The sequence below is a fragment of the Gymnodraco acuticeps genome, unplaced genomic scaffold (genome assembly GCF_902827175.1).
Source record: "Gymnodraco acuticeps unplaced genomic scaffold, fGymAcu1.1, whole genome shotgun sequence".
NCBI lineage: Eukaryota > Metazoa > Chordata > Actinopteri > Perciformes > Bathydraconidae > Gymnodraco > Gymnodraco acuticeps.
This window is the reverse complement of record NW_022991642.1, coordinates 171,980-198,157: the sequence shown is the minus strand read 5'-3', so window position 1 is coordinate 198,157 and position 26,178 is coordinate 171,980. Positions and strand designations below refer to the sequence as shown.

Sequence of the window (26,178 nt, the reverse complement as noted above, 5' to 3'; positions counted from 1 at the left end):
TTTTACACCTTTTTTTTTTGGACACAAACGATCAGGACCAAAACCTCTCTCCACCTGAACAGCTTCTTCCCCTCTTCTACTCTCCTCATGTACAAGTATCGACCCCCCACCCACTGACACTGACTGTTATCCGCCCCATAATAACATGATGCATGTAAATCCTGCACGTCGCACATTTCCTCTCCGCACTGCCTCCTTTAAATAATAATAACAATATTTTTTATTTATTTAGCGCCTTTCAAGGGACCCATTTTGTAAATTATTTATCCATTATATAATTCCATTTACTTGTAGACTCTTCTATTTTATTTGTATTTACTTGCACATCTCCAAACATTCTCTTGCACTATTTTATTAGTTTTATGTCCTATATATATATATATATATATATATATATATATATATATATTCATGTTGCTCTGTTGGAGGAGGACGTTTTTCATTGACATATCTACACTGTAGCTGCTGAGCACATGATGATAAAGAATGTAATCTTGAATCTTGAAAAGGTCATGGTGAACAGGTGAGTTTTTATTGTGGATCTCAGCAGGAAGAGACTTGATCTCAACGTCTCAAGTATTATCGCATCGTATGTGAGGAGGTGTTGTGCTTCAAATATAGTATTGGTCATATGTAAATATTATTAATTTGTTATAGTTTTTAAAATAGCTGTCCTACTTTTATTTGATTTGCTACGTATTCTTCTTTCTGTGTCTCTGTATCACCACGTAAATCTAATCCCATTCTGGTTCTGAGTGGAGGGAGTTTCTCTCTTATAGCATGATGATCATCAGGTAATAACAGTCTACACAACGAAACAATGGCTTTATTTAAAAGTATTGTGGCTTAGAAATCTATCGTATAACACAGCGGACAAAAATAAGTTAACATCATCATGGGAAATGTTTTTGTCGGGATAAAAGGAGGAACTCATCCATGTCTGTTTCTCCTTTTCGGTCCATGGATTCTGTTTCAAATGTGTGTGTGTGTGTGTGTGTGTGTGTGTGTGTGTGTGTGTGTGTGTGTGTGTGTGTGTGTGTGTGTGTGTGTGTGTGTGTGTGTGTGTTTTGTCGTGCTACGCTAAGTGAAAAGCTAACGTCTCCGTCTTCATGTCCTCTGAGCTGATCTGCTCCACAGGGAAAGATAAATACAAACTGTCCTTCAGTTTCTTTGGCGAGGGCGAGTCTCCGGCGGCGTACTGAGGCTCGGAGAGTTTGAAAGTCACGGAGGGCGATCTGTGCGTCCGGCGCTTGGCGTTCTTCTTCTTCTCCTGTTTGTAGGCCGCGGTCATGTTGGCTAACACCTGGTCAACAAACACATTTAGGAGGAGAGGAGATGTCAAATCTAGAATAAATACTAACAGCGGCGAAGAAAAACGATTACAATAAGATGGCTTAAAAAAATATGCTGAATGTTTGACAATTCTAAGAAATATGTATACAATGGAAACAATTACATATATGCTAACGATTACAGAGGGACATTTTGAAAGAAGGATGGACACCATTGGTGGAGGTAATAGGAGGAAACTGGCATTAATAATGGAAGGACTATAAAGGCTGCATTAAAAAAGGAACTGGACTGTGGAACACCCCAAAATAATACAATATGGTTTCTTTGAAATGATTTTTATTTTTGAAATGTTTCTGGTATATCGATATTTTCCTAAGTATATTGGACTGTATTATTGTAATATGTAGGATGACCTTATATATATATATAACCCATCTTTTATTTGATTTGTTATACCTGTGTTATTTACGTTCTATACGTTTTGTTTTCATATTCTCATGTTGAATTTCTTGGATTTGAGACCTTCTACATGTTGTGACCCCTTGTTAACGAAACTGTTAAATTGGAGTCCAAATGGATGTAAAGGGGAATGTGAGAAAATAACTAATAAAGAATTAAAAGGGCAAAAAACAAACCTAAACATTTATAAATTAGTCCCCTCCGTTTTAGCATTTGTTTGTTTTTCAAGATTCAAAGGTTTTATTGTCATATGCACAAAGCTACAGTGTAGCAATGCAATTTTTCTGAGCTGAGCTCCTCCAACAATGCTACATATATAATAAAATACAAAACACAAAAATAAGTGCAGAAAGTCTATATACATGTAAATTGATATGTACAAGAATAGAATATGAAATGATGTGTCTTTCAATCTGGGGAATTAAAGGTCCCCTATTATACTGTTTTTCATCAATATATCCAAGGTCTCAGATATACACAGAGCCTGTCTCTGATTGGCTGAAACACCAAACAGATCATTGCAGCATTACCCCATAATCCCCTCTGTTTCAGCCCTGTTTCCAAAGTGCTGATTCTCTGTCTGTTACTTTAGATGAAAATAAGGAGCCCCTCCCCACGCCCCTCTGAGAGAGATTTGGTTACAAATAACTCAATGGTGCTCTAGGAGGAGATTCAGGTGATAAGGGGGGGGGGGTTACCTTGGTTGCTGATTGGCTAATAGTTACACAAGCCAAGACACTTTTAGAGTCTCTTTACACAGAGGGGACACATGTTGATGTAGAAAAGACATGAAGAAGTGGATTTTGCACAATAGGTGACCTTTAATAAAGACAATGGTTAAAAACAAATAGTGCAAAATAACTCACCAGCTGCTTCACAGAGTTCTGCTGCTCCTGCATCGCGCTCAGAAACGAGGAGGCCTTCTCCGTCGTGGAGAACTCATCCTGCTCCTGGTCGTCGTAACTCAGCAGGCTCAACGTCGTCTGGAGGAAACACATTCAATTAGAGCGAGGAGGAACGTACCACATAGTAGTTGTCTACTCATAACCCTGTTGATTACCGCACAGTTTTCTGATAGAAATGTATACTAGGGGTCCCCAGCACATAGAAACTTGCCTGATATAAACTTGCATATGTTGGGCAATGTTCACACTTAGTACAAGTTGCATTAATTAGCATAAGTTAAAGATGGCTTGGCCGATTTGGACAGGAGTGGTTTGGGGGGTAATTGAAGATGTTGAGTCCATTTCTGACATTTTCAGGATCATAAATGGCAGTTTTAACAAAGAAATTACCATATTTGTCTTCTCTGTGGGCTGATTTCGTTGAATGAAACGTGCTATAAATAAAGCTTTATTATTATTATTATGACATCAAGTCAAATTCCTCGTACCTGGTAATATTCTGATTCTGATTAAACTATGTTTCTCTTCTCTGAACAATGGATTCCCAACGGATATTAATATGTAATATTCATCTGTCACATACTTATGTAAATAGAATAACTTGCTTTATATCTTGTTATTGTCAATTTGAAAATCCAACATGTATATTTTCTACTTTCGTGTTTATTTCTAGTCTTTTAATTTTTACTGTACAATGCCATGTATTTTTATGCTGCTGCAACACAAACATTTCCCACATTGGGATCGATAAAGTACTTCTTATATATATATATATATATATATATATATATATATATATTAGGGCTGTCAGTCGATTAAAATAGTTAATCGCGATTAATCGCACATTTTTTGATCTGTTCTAAATGTACCTTAGAGGAATATTTTCAAGTTTTTAATACTCTTATCACATATGAGTGGACAAATATGCTTTATGCTAATGTTTATTATCATTTGAACAATGACAAATATTCTCATGAATATTAAACACAACAACCTCTGAACATTACAAATATTCGCCTCAATTCAACCTGGAACCTCTCTCATTCAATAATACAATACAAAATGGTGTGTGGTGTGTGTGTGTGTGTGTGTGTGTGTGGCTGTGTGTGTGTGTGTGTGTGTGTGTGGTGTGTGTGTGTGTGTGTGTGTGTGTGTGTGTGTGTGTGTGTGTGTGTGTGTGTGTGTGTGTGTGTGTGTGTGTGTGCAGAGCTGCCAAGTCTCACCCTTTGAGAGTGAGAGTCACGCAATGTAACCTCTTCACACGCCTCACGCCACACTTGCCATTTCACACACTTTCCCCCCCTCTCACTACTTTATAATTATTTTTTTATTTAATGATATATTTCCATAACTTGTTGCTTGAGGCTTGCCGTAGTTCGAGTCAGGGACAGGGTGAGCCCGCCCTATTCTGCCCCCGATTGGCTGACCGAGATATGTGATAACCAATCATCAGCCCTCGAGGCTAAATCCAACCAACGGCACCACGTATACAAACCAATCAGAGGCAGCTTAGGGCGGGTCATTGCGTCTCTATCCTATGAAGAACAACATAACTCTATGGCGGAGATATCGAAAAGTAAACGTGAAATGTCTGTGTCAGCGCTTCAATAATGCCGTGACTGACATGTTCATCTGAAGCGGGAGGTCAAACGGTAGGTAACCACATTATTTGTACAAATATTTTTATTTTGATGAAGTCAACGGTGGGTCTGACTACGTGAGACTTAACGTTACACAGGCTGCTGGTGAGCAGTGTGGCAGGTTTGCTGCGGTGGGTTTAACACAACCCGTGACTAATAGCAGTGTTAGTTAAATCATGACGTATTTGCTTGTGTGATCTAATGGATACTTACTATGAGCTAAGGAAATGTACAGTACTGTACTGTACCTGTGCTGTTTGCATTTCTGTCTAATAAAATATTCAATCAATCAAACAGTAACATGTAGCTATCTTTTGATCCAGAGGATCTGACTGTGGATGTGGGATACTGGTTTAAAGGAAGCACCAATCGTAAAGGTTACCTGACAGGTATGTGCAGTCCAAATGAAATTCAGAAGAGTTAAATTAAATTGAAATTAAGATGTTCCATTCTTGTCATAGAATTCTGTGAGCTCCATGGAAGCGAGTATTGGAAATACTTATGCACGTTCCATTCGATGGTTGAGCCTGGAGAGGTGTTTGACTCGTACCCTGCAGCAGTATGAACCACTGGCCAGCTACTTCAAGTAATCAGGTAGGCATCATATTTCAATGATCCAGATGAACGAACGATTATTATAACAGACTGAAAAGTAAATGTATGTAGTATGCACAACCTGTGTTTTTTTTATTCACAGATGAGAAACAACCAAGGTTCAGGAGGCTGTTGGAAGCATTCTCTAACCCAATGACAGAGGTGTACCTGCTCTTCTATCAAGCAACGTTGCCAGTCTTCTCCACCTTCAACCTCCTCCTCCAGAGAGAGAAGTCCTCCATCTTCCTTCTACATGATGAGGTAAATTGGGAAGGTTGGGATACAGTATGCTAGTAATACAGTATGCTAGTAATAATGTACAGTGTGCATCTGGACCGGGTGAAGATTTTACCTATTGACGCAGCAACCACTGGAAGTTATATTCTTGTTTAATTAGACTTCTCTGTTTCATTTATTCTACTCTGTATAATTGTTCTGTAGTTATTGTAGCTAATACGGCGCTTTTGAGAGATTTTAAATCTCAGATCTGCTCAGGCGAAACCTGCTGCACAGGCCTCAGCACTCAAGCCTGCATTACAATAGAGGCAGGGCCAGTCTATTGTCGCCCATCAGCTGTAGATAGTTAACTAATTAGAGGGGCGTGGCCCTACAGCTGTGAGAACTCAGCAATCAGGCGTCCATTTTAGGTAGCTCATTTCTGGAGCGTCAGACAGCCGAAGACTGACAAAGACATTGGAGTCCTACGGGAGTCACAAGGGAGGCAAATCCTACTCTGATTGAGCTGGTGTCTTATTTCTCTTTTCTTTAGTTTTCTAACCCCTCATGCTATAATCATGTGTATTTTCTCCATTCCTGTTCATGTGTCTTCTCGCAATTATCACTGGCCCCGTGTATCTCCTAATCGATATAACCGGCCTGCTCTCATTTATCCCACATGCTCCACTGAGATCCAACATCTAGTTTCAGGTGGCCTGTGGAATTGCCAGTCAGCTGTTCCTAAGGCTGACTTCATCTCTGGCTACGCCTCCCTGCAGTCTCTGGATTTCCTTGCTCTCACTGAGACCTGGATTATTCCATCCAACACATCCACCCCAGCAGCTCTCTCCACTGCATATTCCTTCTCCCATACACCCAGACCAACTGGCAGAGGAGGTGGCACTGGTCTCCTGCTCTCTCCCAAATGGAGCTTTTCCCTCTTCAAGCTACCTAACTTCACTCCTTCCACCTTTGAATTCCATGCCGTCACAGTAACCCATCCTATACAGTTAACCATTGTTGTTATCTACCGTCCACCAGGCGCCTTGGGGGACTTCTTGGAGGAATTAGATAATCTCCTCTCACACATCCCTGAAACTGGCCCTCCCGCTGTACTTCTCGGAGACTTCAACCTCCAGACAGGGAAGATAGACAAACTAACATCCCTGTTAACCGCCTTTGCTTTCTAACTGTCTCCATCCCCACCGACTCATAAAGCTGGCAATGTCCTTGATCTCATATTCTCAAGGAACTGCGCTACTTCTAACCTCTCTGTAAACCCGCTCCACACATCCGATCACTTCTTCATTTCATTCTCTCTACCCCTTTCCAAACATAACAAACTAATCTCTTCTCATCCTGCACTTGTCCGCCGTAACCTTCGTTCCCTCTCCCCCTCTACCTTTGCCTCGTCGGTGCTCTCAGCCCTCCCTTCCTCTGACTCGTTCCAACTCCTACCTCCAAACTCTGCTGCAGAAACTCTCCTCTCTACTCTCTCATCCACTCTGGACTCGCTCTGTCCTCTCACATCTCGGCAGGCTCGTCAGTCCCCTCCTGCTCCCTGGCTAAATGATGCACTGCGTGCTAATAGAACCGTCCTTAGGGCAGCAGAGCGGAAACGGTGGAAATCCAAACACCGTGACGACCTCCTAACCTATTAGGCTCTCCTCTCCTCTTTCTCTGCTTCGATCTCTCAGGCAAAAAGCACTTTCTTTCAAGATAAGATCCAATCTTCCTATTCCAATCCTAAAAAACTATTCTCCATCTTCTCCACCCTCTTGGACCCTCCAAAAGCCCCTCCCCCCCCTCCTCACTTCTGTCAAGCGACTTTGTTACCCACTTTGAAAAAAAGGTTGATGATATTCGCTCTTCTTTTTCTGACTCACCTTTACTCACCGCTGGGTCACCAGACCCTCCTTCCACCAACACACTTACCTCCTTTTCCCCTCTCTCTCCAAGTGAGGTTCTCACCCTCATTACCTCTGCCCGCCCTACCAACCTGTCCTCTGGACCCCATCCCTTCAACCTCCTTCAGACTATCGCTCCTGATATTCTACCGTTTCTCACCATTTCATCAACACTTCTCTAACTTCTGGTCACTTTCCAAACAGTCTCAGGAGGCAAGAGTAAACCCTCTCCTAAAGAAACCCACTCTCAACCCGTCTGATGTTATAAACTACAGGCCTGTCTCTCTCCTCCCGTTCCTGTCTAAATCACTTGAACGCGCTGTCTTTAAACAATCTCCTGTTATCTCCATCAGAACAACCTTCTGGATCCGCACCAGTCTGGTTTCAAGGCAGGTCACTCCACAGAAACTGCTCTCATTGCTGTCACGGAGGAACTGCACACTGCCAAAACTGCATCCCTCTCCTCTGTCATCATCCTGTTGGACCTGTCTGCTGCATTCGACACGGTGAATCATCAGATCCTCCTTCGCACTCTCCAAAAACTTGGAGTTTCAGGCTCTGCACTTTCCCTCATCACCTCATACCTCAAAGACCGCACCTACAGGGTTACTTGGAGAGGGTCTGAGTCCGACCCTTGTCAATTAACTACGGGGTCCCTCAGGGCTCTGTTCTTGGTCCCCTCCTCTTCTCCCTGGTACACAAACTCGCTCGGATCAGTCATTAGCCCGCATGGTTTTTCATACCACTGCTACGCTGACGACACCCAATTAATCCTGTCCTTTCCCCCGCTCAGAGACCCAGGTCGTCGCACGCATCTCTGCTTGTCTAGCTGATATCTCTCAGTGGATGTCTGCTCATCCCCTCAAGCTCAACCTTGACAAGACTGAGCTGCTCTTCCTCCCGGGAAAAGATTGTCCCACTCTTGACCTAACAATCAACATCGGCACCTCAGTTGTTTCCCCGACTCAGACTGCAAGGAATCTGGGTGTGACCCTAGATAACAACCTGTCCTTCACTGCAAACATCGCTGCTACAACCCGTTGCTGCAGATACACGCTTTACAACATCAGGAAGATACGTCCCCAGCTGACCCAGAAAGCGACGCAGGTTCTGGTCCAGGCTCTCGTCATCTCACGCCTAGACTACTGCAACTCCCTCCTGGCTGGTCTACCTGCATGTGCCAGCCGACCTCTGCAGCTCATCCAGAATGCAGCGGCTCGTTTGGTCTTCAAACCTTCCTACATTTTCCCACTCCGCTCCTCCGCTCGCTTCACTGGCTTCCGGTAACTGCTAGAATCCACTTCAAGACACTGGTACTTGCTTACCATGCTGCGAATGGATCTGGCCCTTCGTACATCCAGGACATGGTTAAACCGTACACCCAGCGCGTGCACTACGCTCTGCATCAGCCAAACGACTCGCTGCACCCTCACTGCGAGGGGGACCCAAGTTCCCATCAGCAAAAACACGTGGGTTTGCTGTCCTGGCTCCAAGATGGTGGAATGAGCTCCCCATTGACATCAGGACAGCAGATAGCTTGCACATCTTCCGGCGCAGACTGAAAACTCATCTCTTTCGACTCCACTTCGAGCGTTAGAACTATTAACGAAGCACTTTTATACTAATAAAGGGCTGGCTTACCTAAAGCCAGTTGAGTAGCACTTGAAATGTTTTGGCTCTATGAAACCTGATGTACTTATATGATTCTGTTTTCTTCAAGGTTGTGTCTTCCTGGTCGAATGTACTTATTGTAAGTCGCTTTGGATAAAAGCGTCAGCTAAATGCAATGTAATGTACTATGTTTGTTCCTTTTTTCATCATCCGCAAGTTTCTCTCGAAGTTTCTGAAGCCCGCAGCACCGGGAATTGCATGAAATCCTCTATAAGGACCCATCAAACCAATTGCCAGGTAATCCTCCAAGTTTCACATCAGCAGATGCACATACACTATCCACTCACTGATCTCACTCACATAATACTGTGTGTGTTTGTTAGAGAGCTGCTTGTGCAGACAAGTTATGAGTTTGATAATGTCATCTCATCACACACATAGGACCACAATGGAAACAAGTCCACAGGACTTTTTATGTTATCCTTTTAGCCCAAATGTGTGACTGTACTTGTGCTGTTTGCATTTCTGTCTAATAAAGTATTCAATCAATCAATCCACTGATGTGATGAAGATACTTAAGGGGTGCTTTCAAAGTTAGCTATTGTGGGTTGTTGATGATTGCTAAAGTGACTCAACACCGGTCTTATTCCCAGTCTCATACTGACATGTTGGTGTTGGGAATGAGAACATATTGCATCAATCTTTCTCCAGAATCGCATACAGCACCTTAATGACCTCTGTGACGTTGTTGATTTATTGTGTCTCTCGTAGGAGAAAAGCTGGTGATCGGCTTCACTACTCGAGCTACACTCGACAGGCTCCTTGATGCAGGAGACATTACACGCAGCAAGTGCAGAGGTTCCAGCAGGCAGCAGTGGCGTTTCTGGTGAGGGCTGTGGAGTATGCCATGAAGAAACTCCACATGAGAGAGCCCCAGATAAAACATGCCATGTTTCTGGATGTCCAGCAGAGGGTAGAGTGTGGAGTGGAAGACGCCTTGTACTTTGTCGACAGGTTACTTGGGGTATCAAGTCAAGTACATGTATCTATAGTGCCAAATCATAACACAAGTTATCTCAATATGCTTAAGTAGAGCAGGTTAAAGACTCTTGGCTCTTGTCACATTTTCTTAATAGATTGTAAAGTTTAATGACCACATCTGAAAAACAACCCGTTTCAGCTACATTACTTTACCAGATCAGTGCACATTGTGTTCTTTTTAGGTTTCCTGAACTTCTCCCATACAACGGACCTGACGAGCGTGACAAACTGAGTGAGGAGTTTCTGGACTACCAGTCCATGGACATTGCCATGCCGAAGACCCAGCCACGTTCGACATTGAGAGCTTTTCGGGGAACTTGGCATCAATGAAGAATAAGGTAAGAATTATTCTGCACCCTTTGAAATACCCATTGACGTAATCAACTTAATTCTATACAAAAATACTTGAGAGTAATTAGGCTTCCTACATTTTTCAAAGGTGACCGGTATGAGCAGATTTGGGAGGCTCTCTCGTATTGCCAAGTTGGTGTTTGTACTTCCACATTCAAATGCTGATGCTGAACGAGTGTTCTCTGTGGTGGGACTGAACAAAACCCGAAAAACTGTTTGGCTCTTGATGGAACTCTGTCATCCATCATGACTGTGAAGATGGCAAACCTTGAGCCACAGTGTTTCAAATGGGAGCCCCCTCCCTCTGTCATCAAGGCATCAACATCTGCCACAAACACCTACAACATGAGACATGTCATGTAAACCAAAACACACAAACAAAGACATGCACTTTATTTATTTATAATATATATATATATATATTATTCTGGTTATAATTTTGTTACTCTTAAAAAAAAAATGCACTAAAGGAAAAGGCTGCTATTGGTTCTTAAAAGGCTGCTATGTTTTCTTTATATTGACATTTTATAAATAAATGTATTTTATTTGTCAAACCTTTTCTTGTTACAATTGTTTTCATTTTTACTTGTGCTGGTCAATTATTAACACTATATAAGCATGAGGAGGCCGACAGTGCAGGGAGAGCAGCTGGCATGGGGGTGAAGACATCACAACAGTCTTAATGTTAATTTAAATTGAGATATTCCTCTAAATCGACGTTAAAAAAGGCAAAAGAAAAAATCGAAACGCATCTTCCCCCGAAAGTCTCACTCCTACTTGTTACTGAAACTTGGCAGCCCTGGTGTGTGTGCGCGTGCGTTGGAGCTATGTGCAACTCAAGGCACATGCTCGAACGGGAGCTGCCTGGACGCTGCAATCATGTTGCGTACTATCCGTGCTGAGTGTGCTGACTTTTCGTACAATGTCCCACTCTCTGGCTTCCTGCATAAAGTCAAGTGCTCGGCGCAGTTGTGGCGAAATATCGCTCCTCTGTTTTCATTTAAACAGCTCCGTATATCCGTTAGCGCAGCTAGCTAGCACCAGATGCTAACAACAACAATGCACGTAAGGTCTCTCTCTCGCTCGCTCGGGCCACACATACACACACCCTCCCGGTCCTCCCGATGGCCAGTCGGTGCCTGCCGGTGAGCGTGGAAGTGTGGTCTGCCACAAGCGGGCGGCAGGAGCGGGGCTGTCAGCATCAGCTTGTAGATGGTATTTTAAACTCGATGCGCTCTGAAACTACGGGGCGGCCAAGGAAAAAAAATACACATGCGTTAATTGCGTTAAAATAATTAGTGGCGTTAATTTTTTTTTGCGTTAACTTGACAGCCCTAATATATATATATATATATATATATATATATATATATATATATATCCTGCTGCGGTTATTGTAAATTATTGAGTGTTCTTGCATTTTAATGTGTAAGTTTATACCTCGGGACTGTGGGAAACAGTATTTCAATCTTTCTGTGTGGACAAACATATTTTGAGATTGACAATAAAGTTGACTTCTTATCTTATCTCTCCCCACCTGGTCGGGCAGGTCAGGCTTCCTGCTGAACATGAGGGAGTAGGGGCTGAACTTGGTGGTGGGGTTGCTGGACGTTCTGAACAGAAACAGCACGGGGTCCAGGAAGTCGTCCCATTGGCTCTGCTTCTCCGCCACCATCTGCTCCACGGCCTCCTTCAGCTGCGAGAAGCTGCCGTCGTGCAGAGGGTTGAGCTGAGGCGGATCCAGAGGAGACACCGCCTGCACGATGCTCCACCTGTCGCTCAGGCGCTCGCTCACCTGCACAGATAATCATGTATCATATATCTATATATACATATATATTTTAAACTTTGTTTTTATTGTTTTTGTTACAATAATGAACAGACAAACAATAAGAAAGCAGACAATTGAAAGTAGAGACACAACATACTGACATACACCTGAACATCAGCAGGAGAGGACTCTTTAAAGTAGAGACACTACATACTGATATACACCTGAACATCAGCAGGAGAGGACTCTTTAAAGTAGAGACACTACATACTGATATACACCTGAACATCAGCAGGAGAGGACTCTTTAAAGTAGAGACACTACATACTGATATACACCTGGACATCAGCAGGAGAGGACTCTTTAAAGTAGAAACACTACATACTGATATACACCTGAACATCAGCAGGAGAGGACTCTTTAAAGTAAACACTACATACTGAGATACACCTGAACATCAGCAGGAGAGGACTCTTTAAAGTAGAGACACTACATACTGAGATACACCTAAACATCAGCAGGAGAGGACTCTTTAAAGTAAACACTACATACTGATATACACCTGAACATCAGCAGGAGAGGACTCTTTAAAGTAGAGACACTACATACTGATATACACCTGAACATCAGCAGGAGAGAACTCTTTAAAGTATACAGTGATTGTAGTGTCATGTGAAATCGCTGTTCCCTTATTTCTTCTCTTAATGTTTATCCTTGTCTCAAGTTGCAAATGGTCCTGCAGTGATGCAAAAAACCTCATTGTATGTTGTGAAAACAGCAGCATGGGTGTTTAAATCTGTGCGTTAATATTTATTTACAGTATTTTAATAATCTCACCTCATCACAGAAGTCAGCGTTCTGCGTGCACACTATTGTTTTAGGGGCACCAAACCTGAAAGAAAAGAGAAGAAGAGGAGATTAATTTCAGGTTAAAAACATTGTTATGTCCTGATGGTTGCATTTTAGACAAATATATTTTTTCTGATTTTACTCCCATTCTTGAGAGGATAATAAATACATGGATCCTGATATTGAAGACCAAGCCGGTGACGAGTGAGATTTTTCTAACAGAAACACACATGGGAAAGGGAAGGAAAATGGGAGACAGTGTGGGTGCCTCGAGGCGAATCATTTTCAGATTATATATATACACAGTATTCTGGTCTTGGACATCACTGAATCCTTTCTGGCAGGAAGATCATGGACTTCTACGAAAAGTTTTTCAGATAGACTTTCCATTTAACTTTGAATCTTAATATTCAATGATTCCTCTAAAGTAAAATATGTATTTTGAACCCGAGTGCTGCTAGCAAGAATGGCATTACTAGAATGTAGTTAAAACCAGGAAAACCTATAGTGGATATTGGCATTGTTTAGGATATGCGACATATCTCCATGCTTTGATGTTCAAAAAGCTCTTTATTTTTCTCATACTAGAGGGAGAATCTCCAAAAACAGAATAGGGCCTCTTTAAGATTCACATATCATGAATGAAGCTTCAAACACCTGGTCAGGTAAAGTGTGATTACAGGTGATCTTCTGAAGTGTATCTACCTGTATATGCATTTGGAAATACATTTTGCGACAGAGAGAGCGTCCGTCCTCTGAACCGGAAAAGCTTCGGGCCATTTACTGAAGTAATCGATGAGCACTATGACGTTAGAGTTCCCCTGCTGCGTCTCTGGGAAAGGCCCTGAGGAAGAGGAAGAGGAAGATAAGGTGAGGAAAGGTAAAGTAAAGTGAGGTAAGGAAAGGTAAAGTAAGGTGAGGTAATATAAGGTAACATTTAGTAAGAAATAAAACGGCAGATAAATATAATTTGAGGAAATTAAATTAAGGCAAAAACCTATAATGTCAATCCCAACGATCTCCCAAGGTGCGTCCACTTTAATGGGCCGGACCGTCCTGGCCAGGTTTTTACTCCTTTCTGTGTGCTGACAGGTGTCACACACTTTGATCTGAAACAGGACACAGTTAAAAGTTAAATATTAATATAACTATTAAGTCACAGTGTCATAGAGTAGAGCAGCTGTTGGACCCTGAAGGCAGCATCTCCCTGGTCCAATTGGGATTTGTCTATGTGATTTTGGATTATTGCAGAAAATAATCTCTTTGTCAAACAAACGTTTATGATACTGACATGTTTAGTTCAGCAAGATAATCTCCACATATTAATACCACTTTATGATTTTGTAAGGAAAAAGCTAACTACAGGCTATAAGGAACTACAGCACGGTCACATGACTTCACGTCACCACCGCTAAACTAAAGGAGGCTAATGTTGGGCTATATAGGAACTACAGCACGGTCACATGACTTCACGTCACCACCGCTAAGCTAAAGGTGGCTAATGTTGGGCGTGATGATGTTTAGTCGTCTCACTCGTAAAACTAAAAGTGAACATCTCTTCAGCTTGTGTTAACCTCAGACCTTATTTCAGGATAACAACCTAAAAACACATTCAGAAAAAACTTCAAGACCAGGGCAGCGTTTCCGCCAGGGGGGCGTCTTGCCGTCAGTTGACGCCCTTATTCAGCTCGGGACGCCCTGAACGCGAGCAGAGGGCGTCCAAAAATATTAATAATTCGAGAGAAGATCGAGAGTTTTTATCGCTTGAAATGACGAAAAGGAAAAGGGACAAGGACATTCCTTTGTTGGAGGGGCAAAGGAGTCTGGTGGGATTATTTTCGGAATATTGAAGATCCTTTCCCCGACATCGGCGGTGCCTGCTACAGGACAACACGGAACGTGCGCGATTTGGACGCGATGAGCGGTGCTAGTGGAGCACGCGCGTGAGCTGCGAGCACCAGAGCCTCGCAGCGGCGAAACTGAGGCTCCGTGGTAAGCTGTGGTAACATGAAGAGCCGTTTTGGGAGCCGAAACAGCCGGCGCTTTAAGAGAGCCGAGCCAAATGATCCGGCTCACTAACGTAAAAAGACAGTATCTATAAGGGACGGCTCAAGTCAAAATTCAAGCCCTCTCAGCCCTGGTCTGGCGGAAACACTGGACAAGGGGACAGGAAGGGATACAATGCTGACTCATCCCTTGGTTTTAGGACTCATTCCTGCACCACTGCATTACAGACGAACGTACCCAGTCCACCACGTCCTTGATGATGCCCAGCCAGTAGTACTTGCTCTGGATTCGGTGCACGGTCTTTCTTTCTGGCCGAGGTGATGACCGATGTCGTTGAAGTGGCAGTCGAGGAAAATCTGCCTCTTCCTCTCTGCCTCGATCACCACCTCCCTCTTTCTCCTCCTTCTTCGGCCCGACGTAGTAACAGCTTCCCCTCTGAGTGAAGAAAGACACAATATTAGATTTGGATAATAGAAGATTCCTTAAAATCATATTTGAAGATCTGCTTTTGGTTGTAGACTTTGTGTTTTTAAGTAAGGGATAATGAATACAACTCTTAAGGGTGATATGTCTCTATAATGACCGCCTCGCTGCACATTATCCGCCTATTTCACGGCCACATATTTAACAAACCAACGACTTGACTCACAATATCAATTGAAAATGATTATATTGACTTAAAAACGATCATTCCACCGGGCACTATTTGCTTGGCAGCGGTGTGTTATCGAGTATTAACAACCTCTGCAATCTCCAAATTAACCAATCAGAATTGAGTATTCAATCAAGCCGTATAATACGTTTATTAACATTCATCGCAAATCGAAATAAAGTATGTAACCAGGGCCGCCCCTCCCTACAGGCCAATCACGCAGGCTTCACGGGGCCCCGCCTTTGCGCAGGGGGCCCCGCCCAGAGGGCCTCAGCTGCTGTGCGCAGTTCTCCGTGCAGTGCGAGAGTGAGAGGTGACAAGGGGAGCACGTCTGTAACCCGACACCGTTGCAATGAATCGACATCTGACCAATCACGGCTTTGATACGGCCACTAGTGCAGGAGAAGAGATGTCGGTGAAAAGACAGTTTCAGTCCGGCGCAAGCAAGAGGGGAAACAAATTGTATGAGTCAAATGTACAACTTGCGAATGTTGTATAAGTCAAATTGCCAATTGACTGCAGCTGCAATTCACGACATGAAGAAGGCAGTCTCTGTAGAGCATACAGGCTAATGGAAATGCAGTTATTTCCAGCATTCTTTATTTACCATTCATTCAAGTATGTTATGCCTTTTATCTGCTAATGTACAGGAGGAAGAGTGGTAAACTGTCTGTCTACTTGGCTTACATAACAGTTAAAGTTTACAGCCTAAAAAACATGGAGCATTTTTTCCCCTTTTATTCATTTTTATGTCAATTTGCACATTTCATGGTGATGCTCAGCCTCTCCCCTTAACTCCTAACAGTCATCATCATGGTGACGCTCAGCCTCTCCCCTTAACTCCTAACAGTCATCGTCATGTCAACCACAACACAGAGAAATACTGATAGAAATGTGTGTGTAGTTGTTGATACATTGCTGACAGAGGGAACTAGAATACAGATTTAAGAAATATCAGTTTTTGAGCATGTCATAAGCATGTTTTGTCTTGACTATATTACAACTATATTATAATAAAATAATATAGTATTTAATTATTGAATTGATTATCATTATTAGTAGAAGTAGTTTATTTGCATTAATTATATTTTAATCTTTTCGAGGCTAGTATTTGGCAGGAAATGCAGACGTATTCACCTGTAAACGCATACTGAATGACATACATGCACATTCACCATTTACCTCACTATAAAAAAGTAACTATGTTGATAATAATAATAATAAACAGTTATTATATTTGCAAAGTACTTTGTTTCCAAAAAAATGTTTCACTCCTGTCGGTTGGGGGGGGGGCCTCATCTCACAATGTCGCTTGGGGCCCCAAGTTGGCCAGGGGCGGCCCTGTATGTAACCCTGTGATTATTTGCTCTTAGGCTTAATGATTATAATGTTTTTGAAAAGCACTTTGAATCGCCATGTTGTTGAAATGTGCTTCATCAAAAACATCGATCAAAAAGGTAACTGTTTGATGTTTTGCTTCATTTGAAAAGGTTGAGATAAAATCTAAATGTTGGCCTGCTGAAATAAGTTGAAGAAAACGGAAGAGAAACCGCGTGACGTGAGGAATTTTTTTTGGGATGTGACCAAAATAAGAAAATGTTTGAGATGTGACTTTAGTCTCATTCAAAGAAAAAAGAGTCAGAATTAAATAATAATAAATCAGAAAGAGTAAAAGAAAAGAAAATATGAGGAAATGTGGAATGTGACCAACAGTAAGACATGATTTGAGTACTGACTGAAGTCTCAGAATTATGAGAAAAAAATCTGAATAAAAAAAAAATATTCAGAACATCAGAGAAATGAATAAAACAATTCCAAAAAAAATTATTGTTTAAGAAATTACTCACCCTAACCCTTTTTCCAGAATTTCAAGAAAAGAGTCAGAATGATATAAAAATCTTGAGGTAAACAAGAGAAACCACTTCTTCTTTTTCAGAATTTGGGAAAAAAAGTATTATCTGAGAAATTAATAAAAACAGTTAAAAAGAAAATAAATCTGATTTTTTTTTTTGAGAAAACAGAATTACTTTTTTTCAGAATTCCTAAGAAAAATGTCAGAATTAAATAAAAATAATTCGGAAATAAATGTAAAAAAAAAATTCAGAATAATTTTGGGGAAATAAAAAAAAAATGAATTACAGAAAATGAATTTTAAAAAACAATTAATAAAACATCAATCAGAAAATTAAATTTGCAGAGAAAAATATGTTCTTTTGAGGAAGAATTAAAGGCAGAATTCGGAGACAAAAAAATCAAAATATATAAACATTATTTTATTTCATAATTCTGAGATTTAAGTCAAAAACTCCCATGTTTTTGTTTTAACTTTTGGTCACAGACCCAAATGACTTGGAGAAATGTGGCCCTTATCCTCTTCCGTAGAAGTCAGCTCCTGAGTTTGGCATACTTATGTCCAAACAAAGTAGACTTGTATCCTTTATCTTCCATCAAAACACAGGGTAACTCGGCGATATGAAAACCAGTTTAGAAACACCTGATACACACAGTTGTGGTGGAACATTACGGGACATAATTCACCGTGGTATATAGTGTGTTGCACTCCGGACCTGAATCAAACCCCTTACCATCAATGATGAACTTCTGAGCGTATCTTTTGAGATTCTTCTTCCTGAGAGGATGCATGGTGTGAGGAAAGCATCCTTTAGCCACAAAAGTGTAAATATCTCCCAGTTGTTGGAGCTAGACTCCAGCACCACCTCCTCCTCAGCGACCTGCAGAGACTCTGAGCTCAACATGCTTTACTCTGAAAATCACTCAAGTGAACAGCGAGTATGACGCTAGGTAAACAACATGTGCTTTAGAGTACTAATCGGCATGTTTAGCAGCAATGCAAGCGACTGCTAACGTTGCTAATCATCCAAAATACAATCAGGATGAAAATACTGAGCTTGTTGTGCCTGTCTGTTTTCTTCTTCTCTCGGTTTTTGGCGGATTGCAAACAACGTGAAGGTGCATACCGCCACCTACTGTACAAGAGTGTGTATCACCATATCATCCTATCACCACTTGTGGAATTATACCACTGTATTTACGTTGTTTTAAATGATTCCAATCAACCCTGTTTCACTCAAATACTTAAGAATGGCCTTCCTGGTAGCTCTTACCCCCTCACCTTCTGTTCCCAGTATCCCCATCAGGCTCCCTCTCTGTATTCTTCTTCTGCTACTTTTTAAATAACGTAGCTTGTATTCTATTGGTTTAGCATGAGCTCCTCCTTCTGGCCAGAGTATGGTACTTCATGTAAACTCCAGATGAAAAAAAGAATGTAAACAATGTTTTTGATTAATTACAAAATGAGACAAGAATACATACATTAATTAATTAATACATTAAATGAATACATGAGTCCGGGTTTAAATAAATGAATACGGAAATAAATACATAAATAGAGTATATAAATGAACAAAGTTTGTAATCAAAAATATGGTAATTCCGTAAAATACATTGCATTTAAATCTCACAAGTGAGAAACTGTACACTTTAAAAATGTGGATGTAATAACATTTAAGTCTGTATTTACAAAAGTCGCTTTTATTTTGAAAACCTCGAACCGGAAGTATACTGTTTGTTGCCTGCTACTTGCTAAAAACAGCCGTTGAGCTTGCCAGTTGGTTGTTTTTGCGTTTGTTTGCACGTTTTTATCAACATATTAGATTTTAAACAGGTTAACATGACAAACGAGGATCGTCAGTTTTATATCTGTAACTGTTTTACCACTGATAACATCTTTCTGGAGGAATACAAGCTCCATGTCCGCTTCGTCTCCGAGCAGCAGTTCACACGGGACTATGGCGAAGTGAGTAAACAGTTCATAATATCGCGATAGTTCAGACTGGACTATCATTCAGTGAGTAAACAGTTCATAATATCGCGATAGTTCAGACTGGACTATCATTCAGTAAGGAAACCGTTGTTTTTTTTATTCAAGCACATATATGAATATTTTGTATACAACAAATAATGGTCCATTTCAGAATAATACATAATACATAATGATATGTTTTATACTGATTGATCATTAAAGTGTTATCAAAGCTGGTAAAGGTGCAGCTAGTTTTAATGACTCTGTATACTGCATCTGGTGAATTTACTCCAGGTGGAACTAAAGTCTGATTTAAGACTTGATTATATTTCACATCATTCATCATGCAAAGTAACTAAAGGTATTAAATACATGTAGTGGAGTCAAAGTACACCATTTACCTCAGAACTGTAGTGGAGTAAAAGTACAAAGGAGCATAACATGGAAATACTCAAGTAAAGTACAAGTACTTCTAAATTGTACTTGAGTACAGTACTTGAGTAATGTACTTAGTTACTTCCCACCTCTGATTATGTTCATTATTGACACTCAGGTGCTGAGGAGGCTTGGCTGTGTGACGGACGCACAGTTTGAGGATGTGTTCAACAAGGTGAGAACTTTTGTTTTATTTGTGATGTGCCTCAGGAGCAGAGGTGGAAGAATAACTCAGATGTTGTACTTGAGTAAAAGTAGAAGTACTCAGATCTTGTACTTGAGTAAAAGTCGAAGTACTCAAACTCATCACGACTTTTCCTGTTTAGATTTCACAGGAAGTGGACCGGCGAAGGCGTCTTAGTGTGACGTGTGCAGAGAGAGCTGCTGCTATAAAAGACACGTACCGGCCTCTGCATCCGCACGTCTACCACCTGCAGGTACATAACACCTCATCGTTATTAAAGGTCTCCTATCGTACAAAATGCACTTTTTCATGCCTTTTATACATAAATATTTGTCCCCGGTGTGTCAGGAGACTCGCAAAGTGAAAACCCTCTCTCGTTTCCACCGTACCTAAATCTCTAAAAACGAGCTAACAACGGAGCTGATCCAGATTTTCTGCCGTTATGACGTAATATCTGAAATGTGGGCGGGCTTTAGACCCACGGCCCTATCGGAAACTTCGCTATCAGAAACAATGAGCGAAGTGTTTTGGACGTAATATGGTCTTTGTTTCGCCATCACTCAGAGCTAACCTGTACTTGAGAGAGTATGTGTGAAGAAGCAGGAAATAAAAAGGAACTCACCTTGTGGTAAACCTGAGAGAGAAAAAGAGTTTGAGCTCCCTACTGTTTCAGAAATAATCCTTGATGTGATTTGGAACATGATATAATAATAATAAATGTTTTTGCCTGCTAGTGGAGTACTTCAGGAAAGTCGACGGGACGGGACGGGTCTAGTGGAGTACTTCAGGAAAGTCGACGGGACGGGACGGGTCTAGTGGAGTACTTCGTGACCACAGAGTGTGAACGTTGTGATCAGCTGTTTTAGCGCAGTTCTCCAGTGAAGGGGGGGAGTCTCCCTCCGCAGCCGGTTGGCGTAGTTTTGGCACAATTCCGTTGTACAGACCGACGTTAACAGCAGCCCTGTCTGTGCACACGGAGACCGACTCTGTCGTTCGGTGATCTAACCGCCTTCTGGAAAAGCTTCACAAGTACGTCGGTACGCAAATGCGCTTTGTGACACAAGAGATGGTACGCATTTCGGATTGTTGCCGCACATGCGTACCTGCGTACCAGTTATGTGCACCCCTGGATATATTATCATTATGTCAGTGGTCTAAAATGGTCTTACAATGGTGCCGACAATATTATCGTTTATCGCAATAATTTCCAGGAACATTTATCATCCAACAAAATTAATTATCGTGACAGGCCTATGTGTCACTTTGAAATTATTACTGATAATCCATCACGATATTTATGTAAATAACGGAGTTTTCATATGAGCTGCTATGATAGCTACCAGAGTGTATAGACAGCTTCCGGTTTTGGACATTCTGGCTGCGCATCACTCATTCACCAATGGGTAATGTTTAGATGGATTTTAGGAACTTCCCCTCGATTCTATTGGCTCTAACGGTTCAAAAGAGATGTCAATCATCAAAATCGACCGACGGGGGCCATAGATATGGTAAATGCACCCAAAGGACCCCTGAAGTAGGTTTTTTTTCTAAACCTCTCTAAAAAGGTAAAATGTCACTTGTTTTGCATCAATCTTGATACAGGGTACTTATTATATGTTATAGTTTGGATTCCTAAAGCTTTTAGTCTCCGATCCCATCATTCAAGGGTAGTTTTCACTATAAGTAATGTTTTTTTTGGACGGACACTATCATTTACATTGTTTTACTGTGTTCAATCTGAATTTTCTTTAAAATAAAAAACATCTATATTGATTCTGACTCTTCTACATCCAACTCACAGATTTATCATTACTTTGAGAAAACAGATTATTAATTTAACCCTTTTAGAAGGGAAGATATAGTCATTTGTTCTGGGACTGTCATTTTCGAGCCTGAGACCTGAAAAACAGGGATTATTTGCAGCGAGTTCTCCTTAGCAACGGTCTGTTCTCCTTAGTAACGGTCTGCTAGCTAAAATTGACAACCTCTGGAATTTCCAAAATGACCAATCAGAATCGAGTATTCAACTCAGCCATGTAATGAATGTGTGCATACAGTAACACATCGCTGAAACACATCTGCAACCCTCCTCTCTCATCAGGAGTCCTACCTCGCTCCAAAGTTCAAGGAGATAGTGGATTTCTGCCGAGTCAGCGCCGTCAGGGGGGGGTCTCTCGGAGACTTGCTGCAGGAGGAGGCAGGTGAGAGGTTCACCTTTGACCTCCTCTCCGTGAATAATGTGCACTTTTAATGTCAATTACAGTAGATTTAATTGTATTTGTTGGCTGACTTCAGATTACGCCATGTGCCATGCAAGTCCTGGTTGTACAGGATATAAAAAAGTCCTGAAATTCATTTTAAATATGTTACAAAGACAGTGAAATTAACAGTTAAACCAAATATTAAAGGGGCCCTATTATGTTTTTTAGGGTGTTCCCTTTCCTGTAGTGATACATACTGTTATGCACGTCTTAAAATTATATTTAAAATATCATTTTATGGGAAAAAAATGTGGTTGAATCCCAAGTGTACAGATACTATCATGTAAGGCTTGGTTATACAGGGCATACAAATGTCTTAAAATACATTTTAAAATGTATTAAAAAAGCAAAAACATGGGAAATATTAGCTCACATACAAAGACAATTGTAAAAAGTTGGTAAAATCAAAGTTGTTTTAATGACGATCTCAAATCAAAAGGATTCAGCAAACAGTATTTTTAAGGCAGGATATAAATAAAGGCGGATACGGTTTTAATTACTTATTAAAGGAACAGAAACCCTCTTCTCTAGTGGCGTAATAATGAACAAAACTAAATACAAAACAGTCCCCCCTGCACCTCATGTTTCCCCTCTTCTATAACCATTGTTCCCCATGTTTCTGTTGAAGCTGCTCGAGTTTATCGCTTCCCGGTGTTTGAGAGAAGCTTCTGTGAGCAGCTGGTGGAGGAGCTGGAGCACTTTGAGCAGTCCTCCGCCCCCAAAGGAAGACCCAACACCATGAACCACTACGGGGTAATTCAACCTCCAATACAGTATTTAGTCACTGCACATTCACATTTAATACTTATGGTGCCATGACATTTTGATCTTGGCCTCCTGTAGTCCCTCAGTCAGGAAATATGTGAAGCTCGATGAAATATTAGAGGTTTCGTGCTGGGACTTTTATATAAATATAAGGGTCATGACAGGAACACGACATGTGAATAGGGTCAAAGATGTAACTAATAGATATCACTATAAAACTGTCTCACTTCATTACTGACATTAAGACAATTCATTTTGTATTACAAACTTTTATGAAATATTATGTTTATATGTGTAAATTAGGCATTTTCTTATCAAATATGTTTTATTTACGGAGTATTCCAGAACAGATCTGAGAACATTTGGTAAATCCATGTTAAAAAGTATTGTTTTATTTTGTTTGCATATTCAAATCAAGTTTTTACAAGTTTTCTGACATTTCATGTTTAAATATGCAAATGAGGCTTTATGTGATCCTAACTGTTGTGAATTCAGGAGAAATCTACAGACCCAAACCGACAAAGTTAGTCAAATAAATTCCTGCGTTTTAGCTGCTTTCTTACCTCTAGTCTGAAAGTGTGTTATTCATGAATGTCCTCCAGATCCTGTTGAACGAACTGGGCTTCGACGAGGGCTTCATCACGCCGCTCCGCCAGCGTTACCTGCAGCCGCTCACTTCCCTGCTGTACCCCGACTGTGGGGGGGGCAGCCTGGACAGCCACAAGGCCTTCGTGGTAAAATATGACATGGACGAAAGACCGGGACTTGAGCTACCACTACGACAACGCAGAGGTCACGCTGAACGTTTCCCTCGGAAAGGACTTCACAGAGGGAAACCTTTATTTTGGGGGATATGAGACAGGTGAATATATAAACTTGCTGTAATACTACCCACACCTACACCCCCGGGCATCTTAAAATGAGGCCTTAATTGGGTATAATTAGTCATGAAAAATGGTAAGACATGAGAATTGGCATTACAATTTTGACGTTGCAGAGTAGAATTTCAAGAATGATTGGTAACGTGTTTTGAATCACCTTTTGCATCGTACCTTAAAGTGACATAGACTTTAAGAAACATTGAATGTTTTAAATGCCTTGTGCCAATATATTATCTAACAGCATGTGCATTTGCTAAATGTGTCTGTCAAAAATAAACTATTTAGTAGATTTAAGTGCTGATTCACATTCTGTGTTTTAAAAACTCCAGGACCATTTTTAGTTTTAACTCTGTCCCAAAAATAATATAAGCAAAAGTCTGTGTAAACCTTCAAATATTAAAACCCTTTAACCTTCACTTAACCTAATATCTACTTTATATGCTGTGTTTTAATTTTGTTTACCATTGCCCAATTGTATTATATCGCGGCCATTGTAAACAATGATGTGTAGGACAGTGACATTTCTGCTATGAGTATTTTATGTAACAGACAGGAAATAAACACTAAAGGGAACAGTAGAATAAGACAGACAGGAAGTTAATACTTAAGGGAAGAGCAGAAGAAGACAGACAGGAAGTAAACACTAAAGGGAACAGTAGAATAAGACAGACAGGAAGTTAATACTTAAGGGAAGAGCAGAAGAAGACAGACAGGAAGTAAACACTAAAGGGAACAACAGAAGAAGACAGACAGGAAGTAAACACTAAAGGGAACATCAGAAGAAGACAGACAGGAAGTAAACACTAAAGGGAACATCAGAAGAAGACAGAGGGGAAGTAAACACTAAAGGGAACAGCAGAAGAAGGTAAACAGGAAGTAAACACTAAAGGGAACAGCAGAAAAAGGTAAACAGGAAGTAAAACACAAAAGGGAACACAGTTTGGGCTCTGTAGTGTTTAAGGACTGGTTAGTGGGACGGAAACTGGGAACAAGTGGTATTTGGGAACATTGCTCTTCACCACTGATGCTGGTTATTGGTGTTTATGTCTCTGCAGGTGCCTCTAAGTGAGATGCAGTGCTGGGAGGTGGAGCACAGGGTGAGCGAGGGTCTCCTGCCCCGGGGCCAGCAGATGCACGGGGCCCTGCCCATCTCCTCGGGCCGGCGCTGGAACCTCATTGTCTGGATTCGATCGTCGCAGGAGCGCAACAAGCTCTGCCCCATGTGCAACCGCAGGCCGGAGCTGGTGGAGGGCGGGGGCTTCGCTGACGGCTTCACCAAACCCTGCATCGCCCCACTGAAACGCTGCATGTGTGCTAACGTGACCAGAAATACTCCTCAGTTAACGGGAGGGACCCCCCAGTTCATGGAATACATGAGTAGTTGAAAGAACAGTGTATGTGTCACTTTGGTATTTATGACATGTTGAGTGATTGATTTATGACCCCCCATAAAACCTTAGTCCCCGCCCCTAAATCCATTTGATGTGACAGGTGTCAGTGCACCTGTTGTAGTGCCCCCCTAATAAACCATTGTCTTCATTCTTTTTATGACTTGTTTGTTTAGCTGTTTATTGTTTTATTGCCCCCTATAAAGTATTGTTCTTAAATAGGGGGGGTCATAAGTAGGGGTTCACAGAAGTCACGGTTCGTGTTCATAACCTCGGTTTGGTGGTCACGGTTTGAAAGTAGAAAAAAAAAAAAAAAAGTAGAAAGTGCTAAGCTAGGTGGAATAAGGGCAAGGGGTTAGTTGATTACAAGTTGAAGACAAGAGTGAAAAGGTGAGTTTTGAGGGATTGTTTGAATGATATGAGAGTGTTGGCGGATCTGACGTGGCTAGGGAGGGAGTTCCAGAGTGAGGGGAGGCTGCTGCGAGGCCTGTCACCCCAGGTCCGGAGCTTTGTCCTGATGGGGTGCAGTAGGTTAGCTTCAGCAGACCTGAGGCGACAGGTGGTGTGTCGTTGGATGAGGTCACAGAAGTAGGGGGGGCAAGGTTGTTGAGGGCTTTGAAAGTGAAAAGTAATATTTTAAAGTCAATGCGGTGTTTGATGGGGAGCCAGTGGAGGTCATGGAGGATAGGGGTGATGTGGTCGGAGCGTCGGGTGGAGGTGAGCAAGCGGGCAGCTGAGTTTTGGACATATTGAGTGTTTTTAGTGTGAATGCAGGTGATCCAAAAAGTATGCTGTTGCAGTAATCCAGTCGGGATGTTATAAAGGTATGGATGGGTCTGATGCGAGCGATGTTCTTTAAATTGAAGAAAGCGTTTTTGTGACCTGGTTGGAAGTGAGGGTGGGGTCAAGGATTATGCCAAGGTCACAGATGTGAGTGGAGGGGTTGACAATGTAGCCATCGATGGTAAGAGAACAATCTTGGGTTGAGCGGGTAAGTGAGTTTGGGCCAATGATTATAAGTTCCGATTTGTCACAGTGAGTTTTAGAAAATTGTTTTGGATCCACATTTTAATGTCAGTGAGGCAGGTGCTGAGCTGGGAGTGTGTGGTTGGAGAAATTGATTTTGTTGAGATGTAGAGCTGTGT

General features: G+C 41.4%; 2 protein-coding genes and 1 long non-coding RNA gene across 6 annotated transcripts; 2 read left to right on the top strand and 1 right to left on the bottom strand.

The window, feature by feature from the left end:
* Positions 1-812: 812 nt before the first annotated feature.
* zgc:113436 (uncharacterized protein LOC503528 homolog) lies at positions 813-18,563 on the bottom strand. 3 transcript variants are annotated; one of them, XM_034198476.1, is made up of 9 exons: positions 18,430-18,563; positions 17,882-17,925; positions 14,882-15,079; positions 13,635-13,746; positions 13,343-13,481; positions 12,626-12,680; positions 11,555-11,812; positions 2,619-2,735; positions 813-1,303 (listed from the first exon to the last, which is right to left on the bottom strand). In XM_034198476.1, the coding sequence occupies exons 1-9, from the start codon at positions 18,449-18,451 to the stop codon at positions 1,076-1,078; spliced, it is 1,173 nt and encodes a 390-aa protein (XP_034054367.1). In that variant the 5' UTR covers positions 18,452-18,563; the 3' UTR covers positions 813-1,075. The 3 variants fall into 3 exon arrangements, with proteins under 3 accessions (XP_034054367.1, XP_034054368.1, XP_034054366.1); XM_034198477.1 differs by having other exon boundaries at positions 18,422-18,437; XM_034198475.1 differs by lacking the exon at positions 18,430-18,563 and having other exon boundaries at positions 17,882-18,335.
* Positions 4,813-12,051, top strand: LOC117534279. Of its 2 annotated transcripts, none has more exons than XR_004567169.1 (6): positions 4,813-4,891; positions 4,995-5,152; positions 8,843-8,922; positions 9,397-9,639; positions 9,849-10,004; positions 11,567-12,051. It is a non-coding gene; the product is annotated as an uncharacterized LOC117534279 (long non-coding RNA). The 2 variants fall into 2 exon arrangements; XR_004567168.1 differs by lacking the exon at positions 11,567-12,051 and adding an exon at positions 10,106-10,413.
* Positions 18,564-18,881: 318 nt separating the features above from the next.
* Positions 18,882-25,187, top strand: ogfod2 (2-oxoglutarate and iron-dependent oxygenase domain containing 2). Its single transcript, XM_034198482.1, is given in 9 exon segments — positions 18,882-19,113; positions 19,673-19,729; positions 19,881-19,991; positions 21,840-21,939; positions 22,628-22,752; positions 23,367-23,519; positions 23,521-23,610; positions 23,612-23,626; positions 24,701-25,187. Coding segments are annotated over 9 exon segments (1,107 nt in total). The 5' UTR covers positions 18,882-18,987; the 3' UTR covers positions 25,031-25,187.
* The last annotated feature ends 991 nt before the right edge of the window (positions 25,188-26,178 follow it).

What these genes read in the sequence shown, in the direction of transcription:
- zgc:113436 (XM_034198475.1), bottom strand. Translation starts at nt 18,052, where the DNA reads ATGTTGAGCTCAGAGTCTCTGCAGGTCGCTGAGGAGGAGGTGGTGCTG. An exon ending in TCAGAAGTTCATCATTGATG is followed by an intron (nt 15,080 to 17,881) that starts GTAAGGGGTTTG and finishes TTCTTCACTCAG; the next exon opens with AGGGGAAGCTGTTACTACGT. An exon ending in ATTTCCAAATGCATATACAG is followed by an intron (nt 12,681 to 13,342) that starts GTAGATACACTT and finishes CTTTTCTTTCAG; the next exon opens with GTTTGGTGCCCCTAAAACAA.